Below are 21,498 nucleotides of genomic sequence, written 5' to 3' on the forward strand. Positions count from 1 at the left end.
TTAATTGCTTTATGAATTTTATTTTATTTACTCTTCTTTTACTTCTTGTTGCAGATAATGTTAAGTGTCCTCTTCATTGATTATTGGCAGCTGCTGCATTCTGAGAAAACCTCTTTCAATTTAGTTTTCTGGATCCTTTGACTTCCCGCTCCAACAGCTTTATAACCTCCCCAACAGCTTCATAAATGCACTGCAATGGTCACATGAACATCTTGGGAGGGGAATTGGCACCTCTGCATCTCCTTGCTACTATGGTGCTTTAGGAGGAGAGATCCAAAAAAACAGCAAGTCCAACAAAAGTTGGAAGTCCTGCGAAAGATGAACCTAACCGTGAAGCTTCGCAGAAGTTTCAGAACGTTGGTAATTCTCCTGGCAACCTTCTGCTTAGCAAGCATCATCATTTCTGCCTATTACCTCTACACTGGCTACAAGCAGGAAATGGCACTTGTGGAAACCACCAGAGAAGCAGAATGTGAAGATCTCAAGCTTCTACCATACAGGTCCATAGAGCTGAAAACAGCCAAGCCAATTGATCCATCTAAAACTGATCCCACTGTCCTCCTGTTTGTGGAAAGCCAGTACTCCCAGCTGGGGCAAGATATCATAGCCATTCTTGAGTCCAGCAGATTTCAATACCACATGGTCATCGCACCAGCCAAAGGGGACATCCCCCCTCTCACGGACAATGGAAGAGGAAAATACACAATTGTTATATATGAGAATATTTTGAAGTATGTATCCATGGACTCATGGAATAGAGAGCTTCTGGAAAAATACTGTGTGGAATACAGTGTTAGCATAATTGGTTTTCATAAAGCCAATGAGAACAGCTCCCCAAGTACAATACTGAAAGGATTACCATTACATCTGTACAATAATGTAGCCCTCAAAGACTGTGTGGTAAACCCTCAGTCTCCACTGCTGCACATTACCAAAGCACCAAGGATTGAGGAAGGTCCACTGCCTGGTGAAGACTGGACAGTTTTCCAGTTTAACCATTCCACCTACCAACCTGTGCTTTTAACTGAACTGCAGACCTCCAGACCAACCCCTGTAGCATTGCCAAAGGCTGCTCTGTATGCAACAGTCATCCAAGACTTGGGGCTTCATGATGGGATACAAAGAGTCCTTTTTGGAAACAACCTGACCTTCTGGTTGCACAAACTGATCTTTATTGATGCCATCTCTTTCCTGTCAGGGAAGAAGCTCACATTGTCCTTGGATAGGTACATTCTGGTTGACATAGATGACATATTTGTTGGGAAGGAGGGAACGAGGATGAACATCAATGATGTGAAGGTAAGGCAAGAATTGGGGGATACCATCCAAGATCCATGTAAGTGCAAAAGGGTATTTAAAGAGAAAGCATAAGAAAACTGTCAGTCTCCATTTCCCAGTAAAGGTTGAAACTGGTGTAGCAAGCAGATCTAGAAACCTTTTCCTGAGATTACTTTAAAAGTCTGTGTACCCATATGCATACAGAGATGCATTCATGTGGGTGTATATATCTTGTTACGTTGAGATGGCCTCAAACAGTAATGCATATAGTGCATGTACTGGCTACCTCTTGCTCATATAAGGTTCTGCTCAAGGGCTTCACCTTGAGTGCCTGCATAACAAAGGAGACTTTTTATACTTCACATAACAGAGATCTTTTTTTTAAAAAAACTAAATAAAAAGATCTCTGTTTCTGCCCCAAGTTTTTTGCTGAGCTATCTGAACTTTTAGATAATAGCACCTGGTTTAGACTGTATTAATTTGATTTTCCTTATGCTCATAGACATTTAGACATGTAAGCATATAGCATATATATATATAAAATACCATTTATAGGAATTTTCTGTATTCTTTCTTTCACTATTTTTAGAATGTAGACAGAACAATAGAGTCATAGAATACCAGGTTGGAAGGGACCACAAGGATCATGTAGTCCAACCTCTTTAGTTAAAAGTATAGTTTAAATGAGATGAGCCAGCACCCTGTCAAGCTGACTCTTAAAACTGACCAAGGTAGGGGAATTTACCACTTCCCCTGGGAGATTGTTCCAATGTCTGACTGATCTCATGGTAAAAAAATTTCTTCTGGAGTTCAATCAGAATGTCTACAGAAGCAACTTCTGTTGCCTTTTTAAGTACTGCATAACTATCACTATATTTAAAAAGAAAAAGTGCAAAAGGAAAAAAACATGAAAAGTTATAGTCACAGTCTGACTTACAAGAATTAGCAAGACAATTTTTATTAGCAGACTAGTAGACAAGTATTTAAAGTTACCAGTGACAGGATGGAAGCATAGCCTGCACTTTAGCAAATGATGTAACCATCTGATATGGTGAAAAGCTCACAGACTACTCTTGAGGGTCTCTTTTAAACTTATTTTCATAGTCTGAAGTATCCAGAGATGACATTAGATTTGTTCAGAGTAATTTTCAAGGATGTGTGTCACTTGGAAAGTACAGACAGAACTCAGCAGCATGACAGTTATTTCCTTGCAATTTTCCACATGTGGGAATCATTATATTCAGAGATTAATTGAAGTTCCTAAGAATGCAACATCCCAGTCTCATGCCTTTATTCTAGAGGTTTTTTTCCTGTGAATAACCTAATGCTTTCATGAGCAATAAGAAAGCCTTTTGTTTTTAAATGTGGATTTCTATTTTATTTCTTAACTCTTATTTCCATTTCTACAACTTCTGTGTCATCTGCCTCTCCATCCAGATCATTAAGAGACGTATTGAAATACCCAGAAAAATCAGTAGCCTTATGCACAATTAAAAAAAATGTTTCACATCAGAATATTTCGGTAACTCTATTAGCCAGACCAGGCATATGAATGCTCATCAGGGCTGATTTCTAGCATCAAGTGCTCCAAGCTCCTGGTGTCTTCAGGTCTGAGCACTGTGCACAAGCTCAGTGATCAAGTGCTCTCTCTCTCTCCAGAAATATATGGTAAAATGCTCTGAGAAAGGGCTTGTATACAAGAGGTAATTAACTGAAAAGACAGTAGAAGAATAAGTTTTTCAGCAATAGCTTTCTGCTTGTACATTTTTGAAAGCATCTTTTTCTGATGTGGTTTGCTCCACTAAGGAAGTCTATTATTCTACACTGTTTAAAAGAGCCCCTATTATTATAATAAAAGTGTCCACAGAGAGTGACTTGGAAATTCAGATCATACTTTTGAGTGGAATAATCTCACCAGGCAGAGAAACCCCAAGTCTCTTCCTTTATTATCCAGCAATTAACAACATCACTAGGCAAGCCCTAGCACCTGTACTTGACAGAGCAGCCATGTTTCATTGCCCATGACAAGGTCACAGCAGAAAACGCTAAGTCCAGGGGCCTGAGTAGGAGCTGGACAGCTGAACTGTAGCTGTTACAAGCATTCAGCATCACTTTTATGTGCTACATACATTTACGCATTCAAAAACAGAGCAGTCCACACTGCTGCATACATTGAGAAAGCATCTGCTTGGATCCAGAAAAAATTTTTGAAAAAATATTTTTTTAAAAGATCATGTGGTGAATCTTCTTTTTATGGATTATCTTTGAGTCAAGGTATGAAGGGAAGCTTTCATACTTCCCACATTGCTCTAGCACTAAATTAGCAGCCTACTTACATTGCAAAACCACCAATAGTGCCACTTACCAGATAAATTGTCTCTTCTCCTCAACAAGAAATCATGCCACACTGATCATGAGGAGAAATCTTTTACAAGCACAGGCTTAGAACCAGCCTTCCCATCAAGCACTCTTTGCAGGACAATAAAAAATTCAACTCATTTTTAGATGATATTCACGTGTAAAGCCACCCTGTAATTTGACCATCCATTGATATTATGAACTTAGAACAGTGGGTTTCATTTCAAATCAGTGACCAGGTAAGGATTTGTTCCTTAGGGTATTTTACAAACACTTGCTACACAAATCAGTTCATTCTTACAGCCTGGACATTCCCAGAATACATTAGCATTCGAAACAGGATGCTTGCTAATGAACATAACACCGAAATCAGAGTGTACTTTGGTTAGTTTACAGTAAAGGATAATTACAGTGAGTTAGAGAACAATCTCCCAAGTCACTTGGGGAAGGAGGCAATTAGGAACCAGCAGGCCTGCCTTCACCCCTGAAAGCATAGCAGATTCTTTGCTTGAAAGGCAAAATAGCAAAGCGAGACAGTATTTAAGAGGCTGATATTAAAGTGATGTCAAATTAATGCCATGCATTTTGAAGCAGCTGCTGTGACCAGCTGCTCAGAGAGGGTACTGTTTTTCATGGCAAGAAAGAGGCTGTTTCTGATACAGAGGCACCACGAGATTTAAGGGCAGGTTGTGCTTTTCCTGCAGGTGTGTTATAAAGGTGGAAATGGAAATGACATGGATAGTTAGCAGGATTAGCACAGGGTTTGTATGTTGTTCAACAAGAACGTGGTAGAATTTGGACTATTTCTTTTCTTTCCTGAACTGCATATTACACGTATACTTAGCACAGAAAACCCACTCTCCTCCTGCCCACAAAAAAAACCACAACACAAAACCCAGAAAAACCCAAGAAAACCTCCCACAGTCTACACATTTATGATGTTTTGCACCTCAAATCTCATTTCACTCTGTCCCCTGTAATGTAAGTTTAAAACATCAGCATCATCAATATAAAATATTTGTTGTTTATACAGACTGGTTTTGTGTTTGTTTGTTGTTTCTTTTTAAAATTAACCACATTAAGCAACACTTGTAATGAAATAATATCTCGACACAGCACAGTCCACTGTATTATGGCGCATCACTACTTCTCCAATTTTTTCTTAGCATTTGTTACTACAAACAGCGTAGATTCACTTTGTGGAGTTATGTGGGGAACTCTGTTGGGCTCTTCTAAGGTGCCACACACATCTGTGTCACTTGGAAATGTCTTCATACATGTCAGACTCCTTGGTGCATGCAAGAAAAAGGCAACGAACAGTTACACAATTCTTAAACTGTATTGAAAATACAACTAAATAACATCACTCTGTCCAACCCCTTAGGCATTTCCTTCCAGTGACTGAATATATAACAACTACCAACCCAAAGGACACATGACTAGAAGTTAGTCTTCTGATAACAATATGTGCACATAGTAAAAAGACAACTAACACCGTGCCTGTGTAATTAATTCCTGCAACTCAAATGTTTTTATCCCCTCACAAAGCCATTTCTCAGTTAGGTGCTTCAGGGATATATATAGTTTTATAAAGGGTGGCATCAGCTAGAGAAACAGAGATTAAAGAACAGTTATTATGGGCTCTGTTTACCACAAAAGATCTCTCAGTCCTTTGTATTACAAAAGTTGTGCAAGGTCACATCTGCCTCAGTAATTAAACAGGAACTCAGCAGAGCCACAGAAAGCTATTTTTCCAAGCTTTGTGGAGATCTATCTTGAGCCTAGCAAGCCTCTGCAAATTAATTTCTCCATTTCACTCTTGCCAATATATTATCTCACTGTGTAATTTTAGGTGGCAAAAGACTCCAGAACTCATCAGTTACTTTGCCGAATCACTGAATTCATGTACTTACACATTATATTGGATCCTAGCCACATGACAAGTCCAAGATCACCGGAATCAGTGATTTAGCAAAAACAACTGAAAATGTCTGGTTAAACTGCATCTGGGATTACCATACAGAAAGAATACAAAATTTTACCTTTAAAGCTTCCTTCTAACTAAGTACAAACAGAGCTGCATTACTCAAACAGGTGGTAAGAACTTGCTAAACTCTTTCTTTTTTTTTGTTTTGTTTTTTTTTTGTTTTGCTGTTATAGCATGAACTAATACAAAGTTTACTCACCTAGGAAGAGCTCAATGCAGCGACCAGGGCTTTTTCACAAATACATTTTCTTTTCTGCATTTTACTGTTAACTCAAAACACAAAATAAACCCTGGTAGACCACAATACAAGGTAAAGGTCTTACTCTTTAATAAATAAAAAATAAAAAAAGCATTAAGATTTCACTTCCAACCCACTTCTTAACTCTAGGACTTGTACTGCAGCATAGCTTCCCTTCTACAGCCTTCTTCCAGGTGGACTCTCTCAGGAGACACCTGCTTCCCTCTCTTCCCCCACTCTGCCAGCTGGAGCTGGTAATCAAAGGGAAATTGCTCATCCGAGCACCATCATACCACAAAGCCCCTTTCTCTGAAAGCCACACCTTCCTTTTCTCTATTCAATCTAACTGTTCTCATAAGGGCAGGATCATCCTTGTGCTTTCTGAGATACTATAAAATGATGGAGCAATGCTTGGGCATGTCCTTTGTGATGCTACTGTGGTGCCTCCTTTTTCTTGTGGCACCAAAAAGCCCATCTGCATTCACCCCCATTCTTCCACTTTAAGCTTCAGACCATTTACTTCAGTGGAAATAAGAATGACATTAGTCTCTGACATCTCCTCACTTCCACAGTCTGCACTTTGTCCTTGACCTTCACCGCCATTAAAATGCCTTGAACACTTAAAGGCTGTGATTTCTTGCTCACTTTAGTATTTTAAAGCCAAGAATTCATGTTGGAGTTGCATCTTTTCTGATAATTTCAAATTAAAGCATTCTGGCTCAGCAGGAGGCTGAGCTGGATAACAGAATCTCTCTGGCATATGCTTTTTCTGATCTTTCTTCAAGGACTATTGCTTTCAGATGAAATAACCAGAAATGTCTGGGCCACATCACCGGGCATGGCAGAATGACAGTCAGTACAAAGCTGTGGGTGGGCAAAACTCCCTGCACTGCTGTCTGCAAACCCTCTTCCCTGTCCATGCAAAGTCTAAATGCCCTTTAAAAGAAAGGATTCAATAAACTGCTGTAGACCAATGCTGATTCCTGCTTCAGTTCTGCTGGGATCCCTTACCTCTCATGCTGTTTGGAACTGGTACTACGGACCAAAGCCATGCATGTAGCTAAGGAAGATCTATTTAACAGCAGACAATAACACCTTTCTGCAACCCATCATGGAATTTGGCATCTAGCAGCACGGAATATGCCCAGCTTTCTGTAGAAATTTGCCAGCAGCGGTCAAGACCAGAATTAAGAGTCAGAGAGGATTATAAATCAGGTTTCTGAAGAGTTTCTCCGGCTACCCTGCTCTCCTGTGCTCTTCCTCTACTCACACACAGCTGTTAGGAAAGGTTATGATGGAAGCTGCAGCAGCCTGGTATCTCAGTCTGCATCCAGTTAGACACAAATGTGCTCAGTATCAGTCCCCAAAATTCCCAGGATCTGAGAAAAATTTGAAACTCCTGGTGCTATGTATAGGAACCAGAAAGAAATACTTTTTTTATTTTTAAATTTATCTGTGGCTTTCTCCTTCAGCAGAAGCTGCAAACACCAATTGCTTCCGTGCTGACAGTGTGAGATACAATAGCCATCCTTATAGGCTTTCTATAATAATAAACTCCTTCCAGTAAAGTAACCACATCAATGTACAATACAGGGAGAAATTAAAAACAGAAGATGTGTTAGCACAGGAAGATAGAACAGACAGCCAAGTGCTAGTCATTATAGGCTAAGTGTTACCCTTGTCACCTTTTAAAGCACTTGAGAGTGGCAGTGAAGAACACAATGAATAGGAATTCTGGAGTTTCTCCTTTTGGATGGTCTTAAAGACTTTAAAAATGAATTTTAAAAACAGCATTATAAGAAAAATTTAATAATCAGACAATCTTTGTAAAACAGGAGTGTCTACTCCAGTCTGTTTCAGCAGAGATGACAGATCATTCAATATTTTCCTTGTTCAAGTCTCTTGAATCACCCAACTCTTTCTGTAATAATTTGAGCGTTGAATACTGCTCAAGTGCCTTGTCAAGATACATCATACAAAATATTTTGTATTTCAGCTTTTTTGGGTTCGGGGGTTTTTTGTTGCAATATAGCCTGCTCTTTCATTCAGAAATTCTGTACTGATGTAGTTAAAAAAAAACCCCAAACAATTACTTTAGCATCAGCAAAACATTTGGTTTTCTCCTTGGCAGCCTGGAGGATTGATTGATTGTCTGAGTACCCTGCCTGAATTGTAATACATTTGGGGTTCTCCCAATTTCCAGGTTTCCCACTGAAGATATGGTAGTTCTTGACAGTGTTTTATACAGTCTTACCAGAAAAAAAATTCCGGTGAGTGTAATTTTCTAGCTCTTTTGTGTCGTTAATTTAGACAATAACGTTCCCTCTGTGGTGTCTCACACATTAAAAGGCTACCTCTATCACATGGTCTAAGCAAGATTTTCCTGAACGTTTGAAAACTCATTTGGTGTTCTCCTGTCCCAGAGGAGGTACTGTTTTTTTGTCTGCAGGGTTACAAGAATCCAAGGAGTGCAATTTGATATTGTTTGTACAAGCACCACAGAATTATCACAAATCTGAATGGATGTTTTCCAAGATTAAAAGTATAATCTTTCACTCAGCAAGCAAAAGAATTTTTAAAAACAGAGAAAAATCATCCTTCATTCTTCCAGATTTTTAACTAGCTGTTAGAACTCAATAGAGTTTAATTTTGGAAAAAAAAAAAAAAAATTCTGAAATTTTAAAAAATAACACAATACCTTCTAAAATATAGAAAGAGCAGAGTTTTTTAGCTATTGGTCTAATTCAGAAAATATGCAGTATCTAGTGCTCACAGCCTGTGCTCAGTGTCACTGTCTTGTGACACTCTCTTGTCTACTCTTTCTCTGATTTCCTGGATTTGCACTGATTTCTCAAATTCCTTCTCCAAAACAATTCTTAAGTCATAGGTTGTGTCATACTGGAGTATATTTCCAGGATATGTGAAGTATTCTATTTAATTTAGCTTCATTTTTTTAAATTTAGATTATTTTCATAACGTTTAGGGAATCCATAGGAGCAAAAAAACATGGCTCTCAAGAAGCCCACATTAATCTGAGTTTTAAAATAATGCATATTAGTTAAAAAGGAGCAATAGCAACTGCTTCCTGTATAACAGAATAACATTCTATGAAATGATCAAATACCTTCTAGAAAGGCTAGCCAATACAGACTTAAAGAGCAGTCATAATTACTGTCTTAAAAGTACTTGATGCAGCAGTAAACACATCACCGTGAACACCGAGTACACATGATGCAGTGCTACTTAAGTAACTTTAAATAGACCTTTGTCATCCAAATGTAAGGAGAAAAAACAACACTTAGCAAAAGCTCAATTTGGTATTATTACCATTGTTCAAATAATTTGAAAAAGACAATGGTCAGAAAAATGGTTAATAGATGGAAGTATGGACAACCAGATGAGAGAATATAGAAAATCTCAAAGAAAAAAGGAAAATTTTCAAACTAAAAGTATTTATCAAGAATTGACTAGGCATTTTCTGCCCACCTCTGTATCATAATGTAGTATGAAAGCACATATTCATTGTCTATGCTTGGTTTCAATTTTTAGACAGATATATTTATATATATATACATACACACATACACATACACCCACACAAATTAAATTCTGTGATTGTCTCTTCTATAAATATGGCCATAGACCCCTTCAATTAATACTTTTAATTCTAATGTTGTATGTCTTCACCTGTCTTCTTTCCATACAGGTAGAATAGTGTAATGGTTTTTAGGTAAAAGTTACCGAACTCCAACTTATGCAGGAGGCAGAATAAGAGTCTAGCAAGAGCTGCACCTCAAATGCAGGGCTCAGTGCAAATTCACCTTCTAGTAGATGGACACTAATTAATTTTCATTCTTGAAGGTAAACATCATATGCTAGCATGTGGAATTTCAAAACTGGTAAATTACAAGCAGATTACAATACCAGATAATAGGAAAATATTCATTTAAGCCTCCTGCTTAATTTCAGAAAAAATGCCTTTAGTCAAAATCTAGGATGTAACCATTGCTTCTAGGAAGCTGTGTACTCAACTACAGGAAGATTTAGGCTTTCCCCAAAGGACTGGACAATTTTTGTAAGGGTTTCCTTTTCCTCTGGTCATATAGAGGGTCCAAATACTTTTAGAGAGACTTAAGAACAAATGACTTTCTGACTCCATGGTTTGACATGATTCACATATAGCTTGGAATAGTTAGAATGAGTCATATATTGCTTTCAGCAGACTGTCAGAGAAGAGTACTTCGCATGCAAACATTGGTTCATCTGGAGAAATTCACTTTGCAAGAAACTATTTTATTTGGGAAATTTCATGAGGTCTGTTTGTAGCTACTTTAATAAATAAACAAAAAGATGAATTATTTAATTGAACATTTGAAATTGTGACAGTTTGATATAGTTTTTCACTGCTGAAGGGAATTTCTGTGCCTCAGAGAGTTTATTGGGGTTTGTTTTTGCAATGATCATAAGCACACACACAAAGAATCAAATTTAATGAGAAAATCATAGAATCATAGAATGGTTTAGGTTGGAAAGGACCTTAAAGATCATCTAGTCCAACTGTTTATGTCCCCAGATAATATTCTGTGTCCAAGTAAAAGAAAGAAAACCTCATTCAGGGTTTGGCATGAAAGAGCAAGCTGTGATAAATCACTGTATGATGTGTTGTGGTTTTCCATCATACCGACTAGTTAGACCTGATGATTGTCAGTTTTTGACCTATAACCATTGGCATGGCAACTCTCCAGCCCTTTGTGGAGACACAAATCAAGGATCTCCAGCTTAAAAACAAGAGCGCCAAAAGCATTATTTGCTAGTGTTTAATGGATCTCTCCTGAAGGTCTGGTACCTACCTATCATAGCTGTAATGCCATTTCCTGTGAAAAGGTACACATTTGGGAATGTTGGCCATCAAATTGTGTCTATTAATCTTTCTCTTTATACCAGACCCTGTGGCAATGCAGTATCACTGGGCCTTTCAAAGGTTGATGATAAGAAACTGCAAGTGATTGAGTCTTCAGATGCCCGTCTACACACCAGACTAGTGCAGCACCAGCAGTACCCAATGATGATCCATTCATCTGTACTGTCAGGTTCCAGTACACGTTATGGTTTTCCGCTGATTCTAGTCAGTTTTTGTCCTTGCCAAGATATATAGGAGGCTGACCCAGAAATATGTGGGAGATCACTTTGTTCTTCTTTACCATTACCAAATAACACAAGTGCATGTCACTGCCAGTGTCTCAGGAGGAGAGACAGTCTGTTCTCTGTGCTCAGCGAGCAGGGCAGTGCTCACAGCCATAAGTATAAAGCTCTTTTTCAATTGTCTTAGCTGTTTCCATGCTGAAATTGATTGGAAATATTCATACCAAGATGCAGTACAATGCTGACATTATTTGAGGCTAGCAGTTTGCAACACTCTTGAAACTTCACCCATGCTCACAAGAAGTTACAAAACAGTTAAAATTTGGACACCACAGAGCTGGGAAGTTCCTGAAAAATCTTCTTTTTCCATAGACCTTCAGAGCCCCCTTGCTTAGGAATTTTATGAGATCACTTCATTTTTTCACTGTGATGCATGCCTGAAAGCACCTCCTGGGAGTTAGATGCTAAATGCCTCAAATGCAGACCACCATTTTGCTAAACAGCACACCTCTGACTCCATTTGCAGAGGTCACTGGTTGCTGCACCACTACTTTGAACCCCCACATAGAGAGGGACTCTCACTGGTCTCACATGTTTTGCTGCCAGTACAGATCACTCATTTGCCAGGTCTGGAAAGCCACCGATTATTTACAACCTTACACATCCTAGCAGCACCAAGGTTCTGCAGTAAACCTCCCTTCCTCTTTATTGCCAGCCTATTCTAAGTTTGGTTGGAGGATGCCAACATCAGTTTTAGCTTATCCTTCATTTTCATTCAGGGTCTTATCCTTACATTTATTAGCATTGGTATCTATACAACCCTTTTACAGTACCTGTTCTGAATGCACAGTCGTACCTTTTCCAAGCAATGTACATGGATGTAGCATAGCTTTGTATCCAACTGTAATAATTTTCTGCAGGCAGAAAACACAATTACTACATGAATACACGAGGTGAGAAGAATAAAACTCTGTTCCTTATGGGCTATCTGCACAAGGCAATGTTTCTCTGGAGATTTTCTTAGAGATAAGAAGCAAAAGTAATTTGAGGACTACTGCCCATAGAGCATCATCATCCACAGGGAAGCAGCCACGCATTACATTTTTATTTTGGTGGCAACTTTTTGTTCTGAAAACATTGTTCTAATAAAAAAATACTTCTTCTTACAATTAGAATTCTGTATGTGACAAAATATGCAGTGGTCCTAAAATCAAGGTTTATGACTGTTTTTAGGATTAATCTGCATGGGACCTTACAGTATAAATGTCTTTTCATTTATTAAAATCTTATTTCTTTCACATTCTTGTTTTTCTTATTGAATATGCCTTTGTAAAAAAAAATCCTCACTAGTTCTACAATACATACATGAAAATTATTTTTATTGCTATTAATATACTTCTCAATAAAAGGTACAAAAGAATCTTTTGGTCTCATAGGCAAGCACTATAATGTAAGAGTATTTATTACTTTAAACATATAATTTCATGCGGACAAATTTTCTAAGTTTGTAGAGGAGATATTAAATACGATAGATTATAATTTCAACAGTTACAGTATTTTATACAAAATATTTTATAAAGTTTAAGAATTTCAACTAAACAAAAAAAAAGTTTTTAACTGTAATAGAACTTCATTTTCAAAATTCACAAGAAAATTAAAGGACAAGCTATTCACAACTTCATCCGAAACAGTATATTAGTAAAAACTGGTCCTGAACAGTATTTTTACTCATTAGGATTTGATTTACTGCAACATACTGCATGTATTAAAGTTTTCTGATTTAAAACTCAAGCATTTATCATTGATTAGTACAGGACATGATAAAAAGTTCTTTCATTTCCAGTTAAGGTTGACACAGAAAGACTGCCAAGGCAGTGTAGTGTCCTTCAAATCTGAGACTTTCTTTAAGAGTGACTTTGCAAGTTTAGAATCCAGAGGTTGTCTTACTCTCCTGGTTTTGCTGGGATAGAATCACAAAGTCAGTTTTCTGTTCAGGAGAGCAGCATTTCTGAGAGGACTACAGTGCTCAATAAACACTTTGTTCTAGTTTTAGCTGGGTTATAGTTAATTTTCTTCATGGTAGCTGGTGTGATAACACACTGTTGTTTTGGTTGTTGCCAAGTAATGTTTACATTAAGTCAAAGATGGACTGGTTTTTGCCTGTACTCCCAGCCTTTTCTTTAGAGAAAGTTGGGAGGGGATGTAGCCAGGACAGATGACTGCGTTGGCCAACAGAAAGTATGCCATATGTAGACATCACACTCACTATAAACTGGGGAGTTTGCTGGGGATGCCCATGGTCACAATCTCCAGAGGGTCTTGCCCGCCATTCAGTTCCCGAGGCTTACCCCTCCCCTGTGGTTGACCATTGCATTTTCAGTTTGCCCGCAACTGCTGTGTGAGCTGAGTATAACTTTGATTGGTTTATTATAATTGTTCCTATTTTTATTACAAGTCATTATTTTTATCTTTTTTTTTTTTTTAATTATAAAACTGTTTTTATCTCAACTCACAAGTGCTCCAACCTTTCTCCTCCATTTCTCTCCTCTACATCCCTGGAGGTGGGGGGGGAACTGAGTGAACAGTTGCGTAGTGTTTGGCTACTTACTGGATTAAACCATGACATTTACCCAGATTTGTCATCCAAGTCCACAGAGCTCAGAAGCATTTTTATGTGAAATCATTGAAGTACATATGGGTATAGTTCAGGAGGAAAAATATTTTCAACAAGTTTAAATTCTTGAATTTGAGAGAAACTCATATTTTTTGAATTGTTTGAGGTTTTCATCCTAAATTCTGGATTCCTTTAGAAAAATCTCCTTTTTTCTGTTTTGTGAGCAGTAAGATTTACCACAAGCTAGCAAAGGTTAGAACAGTCTATGCCTTTCCAAGGCCACTGAATTAGGGTGATAAAGGCATTATCCCACCTCTGCCTTGTTTTAGAAAAACAGAAACTGTGATTGGCTGCTTTAACTTTCACCTGAATGAAACTAATGCTTTCCTGTCCCCAGACAAACTGTATTAGCAAAGCATCACCTCAGTGTTAATCTCTGACAAGATGTCTTCCTGAGGAAATAAAGCTACAAATGTTTGGGTTGGGGTTTTTTTTTCCCTTCAGGAGGACAAATTTTAAGTACCATTTACCAAGCCATGAGAGTTTCTCTAAGTATCTGTAAACTTCACTCACTTTTCTACATTTTTGTTCTTTCTTCATATTATCAGGACTCTTTTATTTTGCTGTCCATGTTTCCATCCAGACAGCGCTCAAATAGCAGTGGGAACTATGATGTGTTAAATGTTCTGCTTCTCTAGCATATGGCATCCATGCTATTTTTAACACATCTGATTGGTGAAGGCTGAATTAGTTATCCAATAGAGTTTATTTTCTTTAACTAATGTACTTGTTTAATTGACATTTTTTCTTTTAGTTTTAAAAAATCATGAATTGAGTCTATTAAATGTAGCACCTACTTCCCAATACTTTCTGATCAAGGTATAGTAAAATTCAAAGATTTAGAGATTAGTATCTAAGTTTTCCTTCCTTCCAACTTGTTTAGCCATTTCTCCTTGGACTAAACAGGTGAAAAACCCTTCCAAAATGGTAAAGTGGTAAGTCAGAGGAAAATGAAGTTTATATTCTTGTTTCTCAATCAGTTTGGAGTGCTCCTGTGAATCAGTTTCCCATGGCAAAATACTGATTTATTAAACGCAGAATGTTCCACTGGAATGTGATTTGAACAAAATTATATTCTGCCAGGTCTCCTGCTCTGGCAAGCTGAAGGCAAATTGGGCAGTTTGAAGAATATTTTTTAAAAATTTCCAAAGTACTACAATTAAATGTAGCTTTGAAATTTCTGATCTTCCAAAAATTTAAAAAATGCAAATAATTATCTCTGCTGAGAGCCCTTTTTAATAGAAGACTATTCCAGGAAATTGGTATTTAATTTTTTTGCTGCATCCTCATTTTATCTAAAAGCCAGCATTTTTAATGTAACTTTTACAATATATATTAAATCCAAGGTATCAACATTTAAGACATTTCTAAAAGTCGTCTTAATGACATACTTGAACTGCATTGATTGAATCAAAGTCATGGGTTTCAAGAACCTATGTTTTTCACCCCAAAACATCAGACCTTCAAGTAAAGGCTGTATAAAGAATGTTTGAATTCACATTTTTGACAGCATACTGTATTTACTTTCCTTCCCTGAAACCCATGAAATATTGGCTCTTAAAACTGTCAGTGATTCTTGAAAGCACAAGTGCTTTTTTGGTTGAGGTCCAATTGTTTTAACAGGGTAAATCTCAGTATAATTTTCCATTCCCTGGCTTTTTAAACTCCTCAGAAGTCTGTTGGTCTGTACATTAGCCTGGTCATTAATGGTGTAGGTACAAAGGCAAGATCAGAAACATTTTAGTTAACAGAAGTTTTGATACTGATTGCAATGTTGAGAGTGTTTGGCCTCAAAAGTATTCTCTGCAAGAGCAGCTGCAACCATGATCCTGGGGTTTCAGAGAAGAAGGAGGCCTCAGCTGGCTAAATCTAGGGTGCCTGGGTGCTCCCCTCGCCCTCTCTCCTACAGCAGTAAGCAGAGATAAAATAGCTATAAGCAAAGAATACAAGCCAGACCTGCTACCTCTGCTTGATTCATTGCTGTGAACACTCAAGTAGAAAAGAAATCCAGGAATCACAGAGAAGAAGAGGGGTGTAAGGTGCCATGGGGAGCAGGTCGTATAAGGGAAAAGCAGCCTTGTAAAGAACAGAAGAACACAGGGGAAAGTCTCAAGGGATGAGGATCAAAGCAGACCCAGGATCAGGGCTATGCTTTCTCCATTTTCCAGTAATATTTAATCCCTAAAGGCAGTAAAGACTGAATACCTCTTTTGTAAGAATGTTTACTCTAGGCTTGTCAACAAATTAGCACAAATATTTTGAAATTAATTTAATATACATGGATAAATAAGCATTAATCTGTATGTATCTACAATTAATATATACTAAATTCTCTATAACCTTATTAATTTATGAAACCTTTAATGGAGCTCCAAGCATAAGTGTGAATTGCTGAGACTAGGCTCTGCATGGTTAATAATAATAATAATGCATTTCTTTGAAAAAATAGGTTCAGCTGCGGAGTGTGATTTTTTTAATATAAAAGCTCTGCATGTGTCTTCCTAGTAACATATCCCAAGATTTATGTGCATCATAAACAAATATGTCTGTGATATTATAAAGTGTAATACCACTGTATTTGTTATTAGGAAAGGGAATAAGGTTTCCCATATGCTTTCACTATTATTTCTCTTGTAACTGGAAACATGCCGCCAGTACATTATCAGGAAATAAAAGCTACCCATTGCTGTTGTAAATATTGCAAGGTGGGTGATACAGAGCAGTTCTCTGTTAAAGACTGGAGGGGGTTTGCTCTCAGCCTTCAGGCAGCAGGTACATTTCAGAGCTCAACTAGAACAGGCAAAGTCTCGGTATAGTGACACCCTGTCATTTAGTTACTAGCTATAAGTAGACGTTTTGAGTTAATGATACACACATTGATTTCAATGAGCATAGAAAGATGCCAGTGGAAGGTTTAGAAATTTCCAAAGACAGGATCTTGACCGAGATATAGATGTAAAATTGTCTATGCTCAAGTTACCATTTTTCTCTCCTTCCAAGATTTCAAGAAGAGTAAAAGGAAATTCACGACTCTTCCCTTGTGTGTTGAGAGTTGATATTACAGTGAACTAAGACATAGGGAAAAAGAAAGTGTCTTTAGAAAAGGGATTTTATTACACTTTTTGACTGTTATGGTTTCGGCTGGGGGCTTGGCTAACAACCCCGTGTATATCGCACTGGGCATTCTCTGAAGGCAATAAAAGGTCCACCCATTGGCATGAAGGCACAACATGGCAGCATGGTGCTGTTTGAACACCCTTTGACTGCTCACGAGGCTAAAGTGAGATCACTCTAAAGTCTTCAACCAGTTATATAGGTTGGGGGAAAATTTTTGGCTGAATCAAGTACTTTCATAAGTGCTTGTCCTTGCTTTCTTCTGACATTACCTTATACAATATTCTGTGCTATGCTAGTATAAGACAGACAGGCTTGTGAAAATGAAAAGCTATAGTCTTCTGCAATATATATAGATGCAGATATCTGCCCATACATCTATGTGAATGCAGAAAGGCTAGAAAGAGCTCACTGTAGGAAAGTTAAAACAGTCTTTTCATATTCTTCTGCCATTAAACTGATCAAAACCAGCTGGTATTCGTAATATAGAAATATTTGAGGTTTAGCAGCTTCAGTGTCTGTTTGCCGGTGCTACAACCTCAAACAGCAACGGTTTGAGGCACACTAAACCCCAGCAGAGGAGAGAAAGGGCAAAGAAGGGGAATGCAGGGCCCATAGCAGAGTTTGAGAAATAAGGAAGATTTTCAACAACGGAAGAATACCATCTGTCTTTTAGCTATTTCTCATCTTACAGCTGCAAATTCTTTTCATAATTTGAATGTACAACTTGTCAAACAATCCCATTTGCGTAGCAGAACATTAGCCAAGTAAAACCTATCAGAGCAATTCAGTATTTACAATTTTTAAACAGCCATTCTCATATAAAATAAAATTATGGCACTCCTTCACAACTAGGAGAGTAATAGAACCTCTCACTTCAGAAATGAGTGGGAATTTAGTGTAACACCTATAATTAAAAGGCAGATACTTTGTTGAACATATTTTTCTCAGTTTAATGATCCGAAGTTACATGGATTCATACTCTGTACTCCAAGTAGCTACACAGTTTTCAATGCAAATATTTAGAAAATTTTACCTATAATGAGTAAGAGTAAAAGCAACCAGATTTAAAAGTTAACTGGCTCAATAATGCAACTTTCACCTTGCAACCTAAATGCATATGAATGGCTTTGAAATAGAAATATTTTTAAACAAAAATATCGAAACCAATCATCCCCCTCAGACGTTTCTGTGTATCTTTTTGGTTTTTGAGATAATACTATGAAAGCAGTTAATTTTCTGGTGAGCTTAGCTTTCTTCATTGTTCCTAAGTGGTAGAAACTTATTCACTATAAAGATTTACAGCTACTGTTCTCATATATGTGAAAACAGAAAAAAATAAAACCAAACATTCAAAAGTTGTGAGACTTACAAAAGGATCACAGACATTAGAAACATTGATTTTCACTGTATTATTATTCTCATCAGCCATTGTTACATTAGGAAGACATACTCTTCTAGGGTGTGGTCTGAATCTCTCACCAAAAGCTATTACCTATGGAATGCTCTATATGCCGCAGGAACACGTTCTCATACAAGCAATAACTTGGGGAAAAGAATAAGGCATTTCAAAATTATTTTCCCATTCAAATACAAACCTCTTCCAAGCAACCAAGAAAACATGTAGTAAAAGACATCAGTAAACACTCTCTGATTAAAAAATGCTTGCTAGAAATGTTTACTCTTCCTTCCAAATAATTCACTTTGTGTACTTACAGCATAGCATAGCATTTGTCCTGTGTAATTTAGAAATGCAGGAATGAAGACCTTGAAGAGAGCACAAGCATACTTTTCTAACAGGAAATACTTCAAAGATGCATGATGCTTGGAGAAATTCAATGTATTCCAATACCGGAAAAGGTTGATTGTCAGAAGCAGTTACAGGAGCCCTGGGGATAAGTCATCCCTGTCAAGAATGATTTAGACATCCAGAAAGGGATGAGCTCCATTGAACGGCAGGAAATTCACCCAAATACTCTTTTTCTCACTGGTGGCTGAAATCCATTACCAGACCTCCCACTGACAGGGCAAGGGAGCAGCCACTGTCCTTGCTTAGGGTCACCTCTGGAGCCCAGCAAGCCATACAGGTCCTCTTCCCTGCTCAGGAGGCTTGGGACAGGCTAGCTTGCTGTGAGAACCTACGTAAGGTTAAGCTAGGAAGGCCAGAAGGAACTGTTGGGATAATTTGGTGTGACATCCTAAATAACATAGGGTGTAAACTCCTTCAGCTTCATCTGTCATGTCCAGCAGAAGCTTGGACTTATCTGCTGCCCCTGGATCTGCCTTTGGTTGTGGTGCCAGGTGGAAGGGCTCATTGTTATCAGATGTTTCCTTCCCCAACACTCACTGGAAGCACTGAAAGAATTATTGATATTTTTTGACAATTACATCATACCGCTTGAAATTCTCAGTAATAGGAGGGATGATTTGTTTGGGTTTTTTTTTTCTCCCAAATGTCCAATCCAGAGTGATCTGAAGAGGAGCAGTACTTCACTTTTGTTCTGGGTATAATTTTCTCACTTCTTCAAAACTACAGTGATACTTTCTAACCATTTGTCTATGACCTCTGCCTTTTATTCTGGCCCTTGGAGAGATTTGTTCTAAATTTTGTCTAAAATTACTTAGCTTTATGACAAAATAACCTACTGGAACCTCTGAAATTGATGATTTCAAATCTGTTGGCCTCATCTGGGGATCTGGCTTGATTTTATTTGACAACATACTGGCCTTTGATGTTTCTGTTTGTGAGAATTGAGTAGAAACTTACCACAGGCATTGCCATTTTACTTTGGAACTTCCAACTTCCTTCTCTGGACAACTTCCTATGTTGTCTTCAAGTGCTAGGAATGATAATAAAGCAGTGGTAAACAGGAGAATTTTCTAGGAAAGAGGGATTCTGAAGTAATCCTCGAGGACAAAAGAAGCTTTATCTCACTCTAAACTTGAAGGACGTGGGGGTGGTAGAAGCAGTCTAACCTCTGGTAAAAGAGATGAACATGATGTAAAGCAAGAACATTTTCCTTGCAAATCCCTTTTCATTTTACAGAAACTTCCAATTCCAGTTAACAAACAAAATCAAAACACTGAAGTGAGCTTCCCAGATAATGCAAGACAGAATCATAAAGAAGGAAGAAGGGTCAAAAAAGTTAAATTCCACTAGAGAAGTATCAAACATCTCTGAAGTATTAAAAAGCAGCACTTAATCCTAGTGACTTTTAAAGCACACCCTTACTCATTAGGATTTTGCAAACTCTAGTTTTCAGAATAGCTGTAGAAAACATGGAAGTCTCCACAGCACCACAAGGGAAAGCTGGGTGACAGGAGTTTCCTACTGAGCCATCCTTGTGCTCAAGAACAAAGAAAAATATTGTGTTGGCACAAATTTCTTTGAGCCTACTCAATTTTAGGGACTCCAGTTCTAGCACAGTTACACTTTTTACAGACTGCAGCCAGATGTCTAATTGCAATCCATTGAGGATAAAAGGAGACCTATAAAACTAACAGATTGATTAACTACAATTTGTGCTTTTTGCAAAATAGAAACATTCCCAGATCATTGTAAGTAAATGGAAAGGAGACTGTGATACAAGTATGTCACCTACAGGTGAATTTTTCCACAATAATTTAAAGACCACCCTTTCCCAAACTTAAAGCATTTTTTACTTGGCCCAAAAAGAATACCAGATAATGGTTTTATCACTTCACTGCAAGGTATGCTCGCACTTACAGTAAAGTAAGTAACTTCTTCTACCTGTGTAGGATCTACCTTCCTCTCCCCCAGGTATAGCACAATGAAATAGATAGGCCAGGCTGGCAAGGGACAATGACTTCTGTCTGTCTTCTTGCTCCTATCTATCTCCAAAGCTTCTGGGAGCACCTCAGCATAACCATCAGTGTTTATGGAGTCCACCAAGACTTGGGTTTCTGTATCTGCTGGCAGAAGGCAGAAATGTTTTGCCTGCCTGGCAGCTGCTCTGTGCTGAAGCTGGTGTGCCTCGGTGTCTCACTGACTTAGACTCTCTGGTTTCTGATTTTTACAGGCAGGGTGGCAATAGACAGGCTTGCAAAGGGAAAAAAATACCAGACCACAGACACAGCTGATGTATAGGTACTAGAAAGGCATGTGAAAGGTACGTAGAAATTATTTGAGTGAACAATTTGAGATTGCCATTACTTACTTGAGAAGGGGTTATAAGGAAAAATCACAATTAATGCTAAGAAAGATGACAAAACTGAAAATGTCTGCACGCTAAGCATATGAGTTTAAAAATACCTGTTCACAGACAAAAAACGTGCCCAGGAGAGCCATGTTTCTCCTCTGTCCTTCTGCATCTGGGTATTTTGGACATTGCCATTTCTTACCACTGTCAGCAACAGAGAAATTAGTAACTGCTGTGATTTCCTTGTTCCCCACCTCCCACTCAAAAAGCTTTATAAGGCCTTCATCTAAACATACAGAGGCACCCTCTTACAAGCCACCAGTTAAATCCGTCATCGCACAAACACACCCATTCTGAAAACTGAAGGACAGACCTGAATTTCGAATATATCACCTCTGCTCCAATCTCTCCTTTATAACTGAATCTGTGTTTAAAAACAAAAAAAAATCATAATTCCACCACAAAGCACATACATCAGCTAGTTTTTAAGCAGTACATTTGAAGTAGAAATTTGAGATTGCTGGTAGGAGTTCAGAATTCTGAAATA

At 37.9% G+C, this 21,498-nt stretch overlaps 1 protein-coding gene across 1 annotated transcript in view; it reads left to right on the forward strand.

Annotated features, from left to right (window-relative positions):
• Window positions 1–318: 318 nt before the first annotated feature.
• LOC104547144 (bifunctional heparan sulfate N-deacetylase/N-sulfotransferase 4-like) overlaps window positions 319–21,498 on the forward strand; it is a gene marked incomplete at its 3' end in the record, with an annotated part of 45,945 nt that continues 24,765 nt past the window's right edge. Inside the window, exon 1 of the mRNA XM_010192729.1 lies at window positions 319–1,299. Within this exon, the coding sequence (XP_010191031.1) occupies window positions 319–1,299 (981 nt within the window). The remainder of the gene's footprint in view (window positions 1,300–21,498) is intronic.

The sequence above is a fragment of the Mesitornis unicolor genome, unplaced genomic scaffold, assembly GCF_000695765.1.
Source record: "Mesitornis unicolor isolate BGI_N332 unplaced genomic scaffold, ASM69576v1 scaffold2399, whole genome shotgun sequence".
NCBI lineage: Eukaryota > Metazoa > Chordata > Aves > Mesitornithiformes > Mesitornithidae > Mesitornis > Mesitornis unicolor.